The sequence below is a fragment of the Schistocerca nitens genome, chromosome 4 (genome assembly GCF_023898315.1).
Source record: "Schistocerca nitens isolate TAMUIC-IGC-003100 chromosome 4, iqSchNite1.1, whole genome shotgun sequence".
Taxonomy (NCBI): domain Eukaryota; kingdom Metazoa; phylum Arthropoda; class Insecta; order Orthoptera; family Acrididae; genus Schistocerca; species Schistocerca nitens.
Window position 1 is genome coordinate 358,994,686 of NC_064617.1, and position 12,805 is coordinate 359,007,490.

The following is a 12,805-nucleotide window of genomic DNA, read 5'->3' on the forward strand; positions in this document are numbered from 1 at the left end:
TGTCCAATCTTCCTTTGGCCTGGGTAATGATGGATGTCTCCACTGCTGAATTATCCTCTTTGTTCCCGGTTGCGAATGGAGCCACCATACTTCAGTCACATAGACAATGAGCGCTCTGCTGTCCGATCATATGTACCAGACTCATTTCCACTGACAAGTTCTGGTCGTTGCGAATGTGTCGAAGTGCCCATTGTGACGTTTCCTGCCACGAAACGGAAGCGGGTCGTATAAGTCTTACTAGTAAGAGAAGCGAGTAGCGTTGTAGTTGAAAGGCAGCAAGTACTGCCAAGCGCAGGCATCTTCTGTTGAAACAGATGTTACGGTGGCGGAGGATAATGAAGTTAGGGCTAGGGACCTAGAAACGAAGATCAGACAGCTTCGAGCTGGTAACCGTGACGGGTGAAACTGTTATTATTTTGACCATAAAAATGAAGTACTTTAGTAGAAAAAGTTAAAAAGAGTAGGTAACGGACATACTTGTGTGATCAAAAGTATCTGGACACCCCCAAAAACATATGATGTGCATTGTGTTTCGACCTACTGCCAGGTACTCCATATCAGAGACCTCAGTAGTCATTAGACATCTTGAGAGAGCAGAATGGCCTGCTCCGCGGAACTCACGGACTTCAAATGTGGTCAGGTGACTGGGTGTCACTTGTGTCATACGTCTGTACGCGAAATTTCCACACTCCTAAACATACCTAGATCCACTGTTTCCGATGTGATAGTGAAGTGGAAACGTGATGGACCACGTACAGCACAAGTGTTCAGGCCGACCTTGTCTGTTGACTGACAGAGACCGCCGACAGTTGAAGAGGGTCGTAATGTGTAATAAGCAGACATCTATCCAGACGATCACACAGGGATTCAAAACCATCAGGATCCACTACAACTACTATGACAGTTAGGCGGGAGGTGAGAAAACGTAGATTTCATGGTCATGGTCGAGCGGCTGCTCATAAGCCACACATCACGCTGGTAAATGCCAAACGACGCCTCGCTTGGTGTAAGGAGCGTAAACATTGGACGACTGAACAATGGAAAAACGCTGTGTGGCGTGAGGAATCAAGGTACAAAATGTGGCGATCCGATGGCAGGGTGTGGGTATGGCGAATGCCCGCTGAACGTTATTTGTCAGCGTGTGTAGTGCCAATAGCAAATTTTTAGGCGGTGGTGTTATGATGTGGTCGTGTTTTTCATGGAGGGGACTTGCACCCCTTGTTGTTTTACGTGGCACTATCACACCACAGGCCTACATTGACGTTTTAATAACCTTCTTGCTTCGCACTGTTGAAGAGTAATTCCGAGATGGCGATTGGTGCTTTCAACACGATCGAGCACCTGCTCATAATGCACCACCTGTGTCGGAGCGGTTACATGACAATAACATCCCAGTAATGGACTGGCCTACACACAGTACTGACCTGAATCCTATAGAATACCTTTTGGATGTCTTGGAACGCTTCTTCCCAGGCCTCACCGACCGACATCGATACCTCTCCTCAGTGCAGCACTCCGTGAAGAATAGGCTGCCATTCCCCAAGAAACCTTCCAGCAACTGATTGAACGTATGCCTGCGAGAGTGGAAGCTCTCACCAAGGCTAAGGTTGGAGCCAACACCATACTGAGTTCCAGCGTTACCGATGGAGGACGCCACGAACTTGTAAGTCATTTTGAGTCAGGTGTCCGGATATTTTTGATCATATAGTGTAGTTAAGGAGTACGGGATGGATCTCCATTTAATTTAATGACTTTATTCCGTGTTTAACTACCTTCGAAGCAAAGGTTTTATAAAACAATTAGCTTAGCGCCCACTTCTTTGCTGGCGTAGACGGTATAGTCTGCACAGATTTGTTTTGTTTTTCTTTATTAGAATTTTTACACTGTTCACAAATTACAACTTCGTCTACACTTTTCATGCTAATTAAGACCGTAGAAACATAGTCTATTCCGAATGTACTTCTGACCAAAAAACGTTTCTGGAAGCTGTAGTTGGTGTCTGTTAAACCAGCCTAATGAGACTTCCAGGCAGATTAAAACTGTGTGCCGGACCGAGACTCGAACTCTGGACCTTTGCGTTTCGCGGGCAAGTGCTCTACCAACTGAGCTACCCAAGCACGACTCAGGCCCCGTCCTCATAGCTTTACTTCTGCCAGTACCTGGTCTCCTACCTTCCAAACTTAACAGAAGCTCTCCTGCGAACCTTGCAGAACTGGCACTCCTGAAAGAAAGGATATTGCGGAGTGCTTTCAGGAGTGTTAGGTGTTAGTTCTGCAAGGTTCGCAGGAGAGCTTCTGTTAAGTTTGGAAGGTAGGAGACGAGGTACTGGCAGAAGTAAAGCTGTGAGGACGGGGCGTGAGTCGTGCTTGGGTAGCTCAGTTGGTAGAGCACTTGCCCGCGAAACGCAAAGATCCAGAGTTCGAGTCTCGGTCCGGCACACAGTTTTAATCTGCCAGGAAGTTTCATATCAGCGCACACTCCGCTGTAGAGTGAAAATTTCATTCCAGCCTAATGAGGTTTTGTGGTGATATCGTAACACATACTTCCTTAGAAGTCAAATACCAATTGTCATAGAAGTAGCTTTAAATATGTTTAAAACATAACGAAACATTTTCATAAAAATCTTCATCCCTTACTTCACCACCTAAGAGCTGAATTTCTAAAAAAAACACTGAAGCACTGAAACACGTATTCTTTTATTTTTAACCGAGAAGCCAAATACAAAATTTCAGAGGTTTAGTTTCAAAAATGCTTTCATAACGAAATATTTCCATCAGAACATTCATCCGCTATATTACCCTGTTAAGGGTTTAATTTCCGAAAACTCTGAAAACCTTTTTTATTTTTTACTTTTAACGGAGAAATCAAATACCAGTTTCCATAAATATAGCTTTAAAAACGCTTTAGTAGTACTTTAACAAGAATTTATTTTCACAGTAATTTTCCGCACACTATTTTTCCCCATTAGTGGTTGCATTCTCCAAAAATTCTGATATTTGTCGATACAGAAACCAAATATCAGTTTTCGTAGATCTAGCTTCAAAATTGCCTTAGTAACGACGCATTTTCAAAAAAACCTTTCGTCACCTAATTCACCGTCTTAGGGACAGAATTTCGAACAATCCCTTACTAAACTATGCCTATTCTTCTTAATTTATGTAAACCACTGAATTTACGTTGATCAGGAGATAGCCTCAGATACAGCCCTATCGATTCAGGTCATATTTGGTAGCTCGCTTGTGTGCATCCTGAAATAAATTCTAAGATATTTCGGCTCAAACCCCCCTCCCCCCGCCCCTCCATCAACCCCACCCTGCTTTTTAAGAAAACCAGCCGTATAGTTCATGGAGCGCAATCAATTTGATAGATAACTGAAAACTGATCATTTTTCGTCATCATATATGGGCAAACGCATAATTTTCCTACAAGTCCAGGAAAGGATGCATTACGTCTGTCCCTTATGTACCTGCAAGGTAAGTGCTGTTCAACGAAAGCGTCGCTGGCGTGTCGAACAAGGCATTTGGCTGGGGTACGGAGAACCTGCTTTCGATTGTCACATGCATTGCACAGTTCTTTTATTTGTGTTCTTTTCATATCGAAATTGGTGGGAAAGGGAGGGTTAGTAAAGTACTCAGTACGGAATAGTAGATATCCTCAGAGTAGAAAAGCACCTTAAGTGACTTAATAAAGGCAAGTCATGCCGTTCAGACTGCTTGTCAATCAGATTTGTTTCAGAGAATACTGATACAATAGCTCCATACTTAACAATCACATAATACCGGTCGTAGGACGAAAGATCCGTACCGCACCTAAACAGTGGAAAGTTGCACAGGTCACACGAATACTGAAGAAAACAAGTAGGAGTAATCCTATGAATTACAAATCCATATCAATGACGTCGATTTGCAGTGGGATTCTGGAACATACACTGTATTCGAACATTATCAGTTATCTCGATGAAAACGAACTCCTGACACACACTCAACACGGATTCGCTCTTGTAAAACACAACTAGCTTTTTATTCGCACAAACTAATGAGTGCTATCGACAGCGTATCTGAAATTGATCCCATGTGTCTAGATATCCAAAAGGCTTAGGATGCTGTTCCTCACAGGTGACTTCTAGACCAATTGCTTGCTTATGGAGTATCGTCGCAGTTGTGTGAGTGGATTCGTCATTTCCTGACAGAAAGGCTAGAGTTCGCAGTAATTGACGGAAAGTCATCGAGTAAAATAGAAGTGATATCTGGCGTTCCCTGAGGAAGTGTTATAGGCCCTCCGCTATTTCTAATCTATCTAAACGATTTGGGAGACAATCTATATGGCCCTCTTAGATTATTTTCAGATGATGCTGTTATTTATGGGCTAGTAAAGTCAGTAGAGGATGAAAACCAATTGCAAAATCATTTAGACAAGTTATCTGTATGGTGCAAAAAGTGGTAGTTGACCCTACATAATGAAAAATGTAAAGTCATCCACACGACTAATAAGAGAAATTTCGGTTACACGGTAAGTCACAAAAATCCAAAGGCTGTCAATTCACTTAAATATCTAGGAACTACAGTCACGAACAATCTAAACTGGAACGCTCACTTAGATAACGTAGTAGGAAAGAAACCAAATACAATGTTTTCTTGGCAGAATACTTAGAAGATGCGATAGATCTGCAGACGAGACTGCATAGTCTACGTTTGCCCGTAATCTGCTAGAGTGTTCCTGCGTGGTATGGGATCTTTACGAGATACGATTGACGGCGGACATCGAAAAAGTTCAAAGAAGGGCAGCTCGTTTCGTATTATCGTGAAATAGGGGAGATTGTCACGGATACGATGTGCGAAATGGGGTGCCAATCATTAAAACAAGGGCGTTTTCCGTAGCGGCGAGATCTTTTCACGAAATTTCAACGTCAAACGTTCTTCTCCGAATGTGGAAATGTTTTATTGACACCCATGTATATAGGGAGCAATGCTCATCACAATAAAATTAGAGAAATCAGAGTTTGCACGGGAAGATTTAAGTGTTTGTTATTCCCGCGCGGTGTTCGAGGGTGTAATGCTAGAGAAATAGTGTGAAAGTGGTTCGATGAACCATCTGCCAAGCTCTTAAGTGTGAATTGCAGAGAAGTCATGTAGATGTAGACTCATAATAGTAAGAAAGTAGGCAAAAAAAATTTTCTAACGAACTGGGTTAGTGAAGAGTTGTCGTTTTAAGTGTCGTAGTATGTAAACAATTCCGAGTAATGCTTGCACGAATTCATCACGAGGGACCACAGAAAATCGACTTCGAGGTGGTTATTTACATAGACGCGGAGTACAGGAGGTTTCAGAAGAGAAATGTGCTTGGATAAATGCAGCAGGAATTGCACAGATGTGCGGTTGCAAGAATGATTCATAACATAATTCATGATCAGATTTCAGCACCGACTTTTCACGCGTTGTTGCGTGGAGTCGATCAAAATTAACTCCTAAAAAAAATATTTTTAAATGTAAACCAAGTCTTTTTTTCCGCCAAATCTTCTGAAGCAACGATGCAGTTGCGCGAAGATTCCATTCATTAGATATTCTTGGTGCCGCTAGTACATTTGCATCGAATGTTTATATGACAAGTATGATCCCTTTAACTGTTCGAAGGAAAGTGAGGATGTGTAACACAGTGTGTGAAAGAGCCATTCTCAGGCAACGAAGACTAAAATTTTAATTCTTTACTACTCGAAGTCGTGTGAAATATTTTTTGACTACCTTGTTATTGCTTATTCATTCCCTTATTAGCCCTCCTATTCCTACCAATTTCTATATGGGAAAAAACACAAATAAAAAGAAACTGTACAATGTATTTGAGAACCATTGACAGGTTCTCTGCTACCCATCGAAATGCCTTGGTCGTTATTCCACTGGCGGTTTCGTTGAACAACGTGTGCGTTGTGCATCCGTACCTCTCATATTTAAATTACAAATATTCTTGGTTGCAGTTTATTCTTTTACAGCATTTTAAAAACCATAAAGCGACTCTGTGATAGACTGAAGAACGCTTCGAATCAGACGAATTCGTAGACACCTTTCCACTTCACAACATTTAAGAAAAAATAATAATAAAAAAAAGGGCTCTGTGCTACATTGAAACACGCATGGAATCAGACGAAACCTCATTTACCTTAATAAAGTCGTATGAGCAGGTCAGAATAATGCAATGGTAGAGCCACACACATAAAGAATTCTACACATTCAAACGTAGTACGCCGTCCTGCCGTCGTAACTTCACGGCAGGAGCGTCAGCAGGTCATACAGATGAGCTGTAAAATGCTGTAAAAGGAAAATTTTGAGGTATGAAGAAGCCCTACGAAGGCGAAGCGCGTCGTTAGTAAAGGAATAACATGCAACCAAGACTGTTTTTAAATGATATGTTGTACGGCCTAAGGGAGTGGAAGAAATTTTACCTAAGTCTCAGTTGTACAACTTTTTATTAGGTTTGCGGAAGAATACGTGTTTGCGAACGCCACCTATGATGATGAAAAATGCTCAGTTTTTAATTAGCTGTCGTGCTCGTCAATTCTGAGTCGATTAGGCGTGTTAAAATGTAGGTGTGGTTTTCTCAAAAATGAGTAGTGGGCGTTGAGCCAAACTATCGTAAAGTCTTTCATTTTAGGTTGTACGCAAGCCAACTGTGAAAGATGAGTCGAATCGGTTGACCGTATCAGAAACCTTCTACTTGTGATTGCCAGAAGTTGTGGGTTAGCATTGGGACAGAAGTTGGCCGGCGACTGCTGAAACACATGCAGTGCGTTTGTCTCCCTACAGCCCAGACGCCCCAGTTCATACCGGCTGTAATCTGAGTTGCAGAGGACCGTGGATGGCCCTGTATGGCTCTGCGAAGGCAACGTGACGTCAGTTTGTCTAACAGTTGTGCTCTGCATATACGGCAGTTTACGCGGGTGCAAATGTTGTCTCTCCAATATTCAAGATCGATACACATTTCTGTGTAACAGGCTGTTCAGATATCGCGTCTACACTCGCGCCGTACGCCACATCTAGCCACAACATTCGGACGTGATACAAGACCCATCTGCAAATATGAAAAAAATGGTTCAAATGGCTCTGAGCACTATGGGACTTAACATCTGAGGTCATCAGTCCCCTAGAACTTAGAACTACTTAAACCTAACTAACCTAAGGACATCACACACATCCATGCCCGAGGCAGGATTCGAACCTGCGACCGTAGCTGTCGCGCGGTTCCAGACTGAATCGCTCTGCAAATATGACCAACTTGCCCATGACTTTTGGCATCTTAGTATATAAAGCTCAACTAGTCAATCTTGCTTGTGCTCAATACAGAGAAAGTGGCGTTCTTACAACTGTTTTTTCTCGTTTCAGCGTTTACAGCGTGCTGTGACAATGCTCAACGACGATCAGCAGCATTCGACTGATGGGAATCGCGAAGAGCATCAGAATAAGGAGGAGGAGGAGGAGCGGGAGGAAGAGGACAAGCAGCGGACGCCAGACCAGTATGAGACTGAGAAGCTGCTGGCCACAGAAGAAGAGAAGGCTGGCACAGCGCCGCCTGAACAGGAGCAGCAGCCGCCACAGCAGGGGGGCGCGGTGGACGGCGGGCAGCCGCCGGCTCCAGATGGAGGCTGGGGGTGGATCGTGGCGGCCGCAGTTGCCTTCTCTTGTGTGAGTAGCGCCGCGACAGGCCACACGCTGTGCTGACGTGTAATAGCGTTCTAAACACTGGAAAAAGTTTCAGGAAGGGGTCGTATAGGCTACATTTAACAAAACATTAGTTGAGAAACCTGGCGTTGCCCGAGTATTTACTGTATTTATTCCAATCTTCTATTTAGCCTATCTCCTCCTCTCTTCTCTCTCCGTCCATCTCCTCCATCCCCCTATCTCTGTCCATCTCTTCCTCCTCACTCTCCCGGTCAATTTGCTCCTCTACCCTTTGTCCATTTACTCGTTACCTCTCTGTCCATCTCCTCCTGCCCCTTCGGATTCCATCCCCTCCTGCCCCTCTCTTTGTCAGTGTCCTCCATTGCCCTCTCTCTAACTCCTCCTCTTCCCTTTCCTTGTCCATTTCCTCGTACCCCTCTGTCTTTACATCTCCTCCTCCGAAACTCCCTGCCTGTCTCTTACTCTCCCTGCCTCTGTCCGTCTCCTCTTTCCTCTCTCTGTCCATCTTGTCCTTTCCCCTCTCTCTGTCCATTTCCCCTCCCTTATCTCTGACCATCTTCTCCTCTTCCTGTCTTTGCCTATTTCCTCCTTCCCTCTCGCTATCTCTCTCTTCATCCTGCCTCCTCTCCCCACGTTACCACACTCACCCGAGTAGGAGACTCGCGGCTCTTACGCCTACATCATTTCTTTCCAGCTCGTACCTAATACTGCACCAAATCTCACTGCAATCATTCCAGGGGTTTAGTATGAGCTTTTTTACTCGTGGCATTGCTCGCATAAGCACATGTCAAATATACTCTACACATATTTACAATATTTCACGGGTATTTCTACACATATTCCATCTGTATGTTTAGGGAATTTTGCACTGCAGCGTCATATTCCCATGAGTTACGAATAAAGCTGGTAGTAAAGAAGTAATGTGGTAATTTTACTGCACGACCAACGAAAATTTAGTAAGTGGCAAACGTTTTCCTTTCATCATTTTATAGGAGCCCTGAAGCAAGAAAAACTTTCGTAAAGGTTTGAAACTGGTTACACAGTTTGTTGCGAGTCTCTAAATACTGTCATTCTCAAATATTCTAAAACTAAATTATAGATTTTCCAGCGTCGTGGGCTACACTGTTTATTTCCCCACTGCCCCCCCCCCCCCTCACCCCTTTCAAAGGTAGGTGGCTTTTACCACCGCAGGCATTGTTTCCAGACGATAAATGTGTACCAAATTTGGTTGAATTTGTCGAGTAGTTTAGGAAGACATGTGGAACATACATAGATACGTATGTACACATTTACATGTACACAAATATAAATTTTTATAATTTCTGTGGATTCTATATAATACGAGGGACGGAATTTTAATAGTGGCAACTATTTACAACTTATAGAAAACAGATACATGTTTTAAAGTTTTTATTGTCCTTCAGAGTAGTCACCGGTGCTGTTTATAATCTGTTGCCAGAGATGTGGAAGTCGTAGGACACGCTTAGCAGAGCCAGTTGTTGTGTTCTGCCCACTCGTCTAATATAGCGTGCCTAGGAAAGCTGCTTTCTCAGATCGCTAGACAACAATTCAAGCAAATCATATTAATGAAGTGTATTACAGTAAGATAAATGACAATAGTTAACTTTCCGTATTCACATAGGTGTGGCGCAAGCAAATGGTGACATGCAAACAATAAATGTCCTTCGGTATATACAATTCCAATGCAAGCAAAGCAGTATAGTTCATTATACACTGCTCCAGTCGAATTATCAATACAACTGCCTTGTTAAAGGTGTCTACGACTTCCGCATCACTGTAGTGGGCTATACGCTATGCTGGAGACAACACTGAAGGTCAGTAAAACTACGAAGAATGTATCTGTTTTGCATGATTCGCAAATAAACAGTTGCCACGATTAAAGTTCCAACCCTTGTAGGTGTAAAATTTTTATTGGTTGCAAAGATACAATTGGATACAGAGACAAGTGTGCATTTCCCGCCTTGGTTATCCAGTTGCTGTAAAAATATCAACCAGATTTAATTTTCATCTTGAAGTTCCGGATGTGAAGTTCCGATTGTGTGTGTGTGTGTGTGTGTGTGTGTGTGTTTTGTGGGGTGGCCAGGGCTCTACCTAAGGTGAAGGTTACTCCCTCAAGTGTAGCGTTACTTATCGAGGACACCATTTATTTGCATAAAATGCGGCACCATTTTGGACTTTTGAGGGCCTTTGGGCACAAATATTGGTCCTTGAGGCACTCTTTCCCGGTATACTTATGAGATTTCTCTTATTCTTGATTTTTTAAACAGATCCTAACTTAGTCGTATCCTTATTCTTGATTTTTGAAGTGATCCCAACTTATTCGTGACCTAACATAGACATAGGTACTCTTATTTTGTGCCAGCGTGCTAATTGTACTGTTGCTAAATCCTGGACTTGGTTGCGTGTAGGTCTGAGTCTATCTACCTTTCCAAAACGTCTTCTTGTTGCCTGGACGGTTTTGAGTTTCGACTGTGGGCATGGCGAGTTCTGCATGAATTTGGTCCGTCTTTGTCCACCATGGTGCATTTAATACAAGTTTGACGCATCTGTTCTGGAGCACTTGTAGCGGTCTTTTGTTGGACTTGCTTGTAATTCCCCATGATGAGCAGCCGTACAACATCATAGTTGAATGATGGCCTTGTACATGTGAAGCTTAGTTTTGTGGCGCATTTCCTTGCTTGCACGTAGAGGATATATTGCATGAATTGCTTGTGATATGCGTAGTCTTTTGCCATCAATGTGTTGTTTGAAAATCATCTTGTTGTCAATCGTTATTCGTAGGTACTTTACTTTGGTGGCCCATTCTGTTTGTCTCCCATGTAACTCAATGTGGTCGTTAAGTATCGGTCGCCGACGGGTGGACATAATAGCTGTAGTTTTTTCCGGGTTTATTTTTACTCTATTTGGTGTAGCCCATTTTCGGTGTTATTTACTTGTTCCTGGAGTCCTGTTATTGTGGTGTTGAGTCGTCGGTGCCGTGTCATCGGCGTATTGTGCAATAATGGAGTTTTCTGTGGTTGTAATATCGTTTACGTATACTGTGAAGAGCGTCGCTGAGAGAAGCGAGCCCTGTGGTATTCTTTCTTGTAGTACTTCGACTTCAGATCGCTTTCCGTCAATTCGGACAAGGCATCTTCTGTTCTTTACATAACTGTTCACGATCTTGGTATGACAGTCCGGTATGACTGTATCTTCCTTATGTCTGGTGACCAGATTATCCTTCCATACGTTATCATATGCCTTCTAGACATCCAGGAAGACTGCAGCTGTATACCGAGAATAATTCATGTTTTTTGTGCTCTATTCTGTAATTCTTAAAACTTGTGATTCGGCAGAGAGTGTTTCTTGAAAAGCAACCTGTTCTCTTCTGATTATATTTCGGTCCAGGAGTGGTGGTCTGATGCGTGAGAGTGGCACTCGCTCCAAAACTTTAGGCATGCTAGGGAGGAGGCTTATAGATCGGTGGTTTTCTGCTTTAGGTCTTTTCCTGATTTTGGTATTGGAAAGATTTGTGAAATCTTCCACACTTCTGGAAAGTAGCGTTGTAAGAGGCAGGCGTTAAGGATTTTGGTAAGAAGGACTATGGGTTTTCTCGGCAGATGTTGTAGTTGGGTGTTGGTTATTAGGTCCGGTCCGGGTGCTGAGTTTGTACCAAGTCTGCTTATAATTCTTTTTATTTCTGCTGGTGTGGTTAGTTCCGATTGCTCGCTAGGCGGTGTTTCCCTTACATTTCGGGCTACTACCATAACATACCGTTCGAACTGGTTAGCGTCTTGTTGAGGATATTCTTCTACCTCGATTTTGTTTTGTTGTTCGTACGTTGTAGTGAACAATCCCTCCTGGCGTAAGGCATGAAAGACTAAGTTGTTGTCTGGCAGCAAGGCCGGTTTACATGGTCTTGTCCCTCTGATATTTTTGATTAACTTCCAACCGTCCCTATTTCTAAGTTGAAGTGTGCTCATTCAATTTTCCCAGACTTCTGCTTCCCATTCCAGCACTCGGCGGTGGATCTCCTTAGTCAGTCTGTTGACTTCTCTTCTGTCTTGTGGGTTCCGGGTACGAAGCCATCTGCGTCTTGCTGTGTATTTCTGGTATTTGAGGTCTTGGATAAGGGATGGAAGGGTATGGAGATTGAAATGCTGGAAGATCACCTTCGTGGGTGCGCGTCTGTATGCTGTTTTAATTTTGTTAGTCAATGTATCTATTGATTCTTCAATTCGTTGGTGTGAGCTGAGGTCTATTGTCGGGCGGGTGTTGTTGTTGAGCCGTCTTTCAAATTGTTCCCAGTCTACGGCCGTGCTGTGACGCGGCTGAGGTAGTTCTATTGCGTTGCCTATGTTTCCAAGTACCAGGAGGTGATCGGAAGTGAGCTCCTCCATTGTTCTTAGGTTAAGGTCAGGGTTCAGGTTTTCGGTGATGAAGATATCGAGGATATCAGCTCGGTGTCGGTGATTGAAGGTGATCTAGGTCACCTCTTCTGGGGCCGTTACTACTGCATACAGGTGTCCCTCCAAACGATGATTCCTGCGTGCATTGTTTCTACGTGAATTCCAAGCAATATTTTTGGCATTTAGATCCCCGCCGAGTAATACACGGTGAAACGCGTATGTATTCAGTACAGCGATGGCGAGGCATGACAGAATCTCTGACCAGAGAGTTATTTATCGTTGCTAGTCTGCGCTTGACCGCGCGAGAGTTCAGTGCAGTTGCGGTCGAGTTGCGAGAGAGTTCAGTTGCATGTAGGGAGTCGGTAGTTACAGTTGCTAGTTGCACTCAGTCAGTGCTAGTAGCGCGCGAGAGACAGTCGGAGTTGTATGTGAGGAGTCGGCGGGCGTCGACATGGGTCTCTGGTCAAGATTCGGGACAAGGTATATTTTTTAATAAGGTAATGAAGCAGCATTGCGCACATCAGATAATGTAATGTATATTTATTGTAATTAATTTGGCCAAGAAACGCCCCAATAATAATTTTGTTTTCAAACCAAGCATTTTTAACAAAAGAATCATTTTATTGAAAGAAAATTTCCCATGCATTTCCTTAAAGAAAAAAAATTTACTTAAGTTCAAAGAATATTTGCGGTGCATTTCCTCCAAGATATGGCGAAAATAAGAGCAGA

The 12,805-nt window shown here is 43.2% G+C and overlaps 1 protein-coding gene across 1 annotated transcript in view; it reads left to right on the forward strand.

Moving 5' to 3' along the window:
* LOC126252910 (monocarboxylate transporter 13-like) overlaps positions 1-12,805 on the forward strand; it is a 126,733-nt gene that overhangs the window by 11,785 nt on the left and 102,143 nt on the right. The window contains exon 2 of the mRNA XM_049953891.1: positions 7,380-7,670. Coding sequence (XP_049809848.1) covers positions 7,392-7,670 — 279 coding nt within the window. The 5' untranslated portion in view covers positions 7,380-7,391. The remainder of the gene's footprint in view (positions 1-7,379; positions 7,671-12,805) is intronic.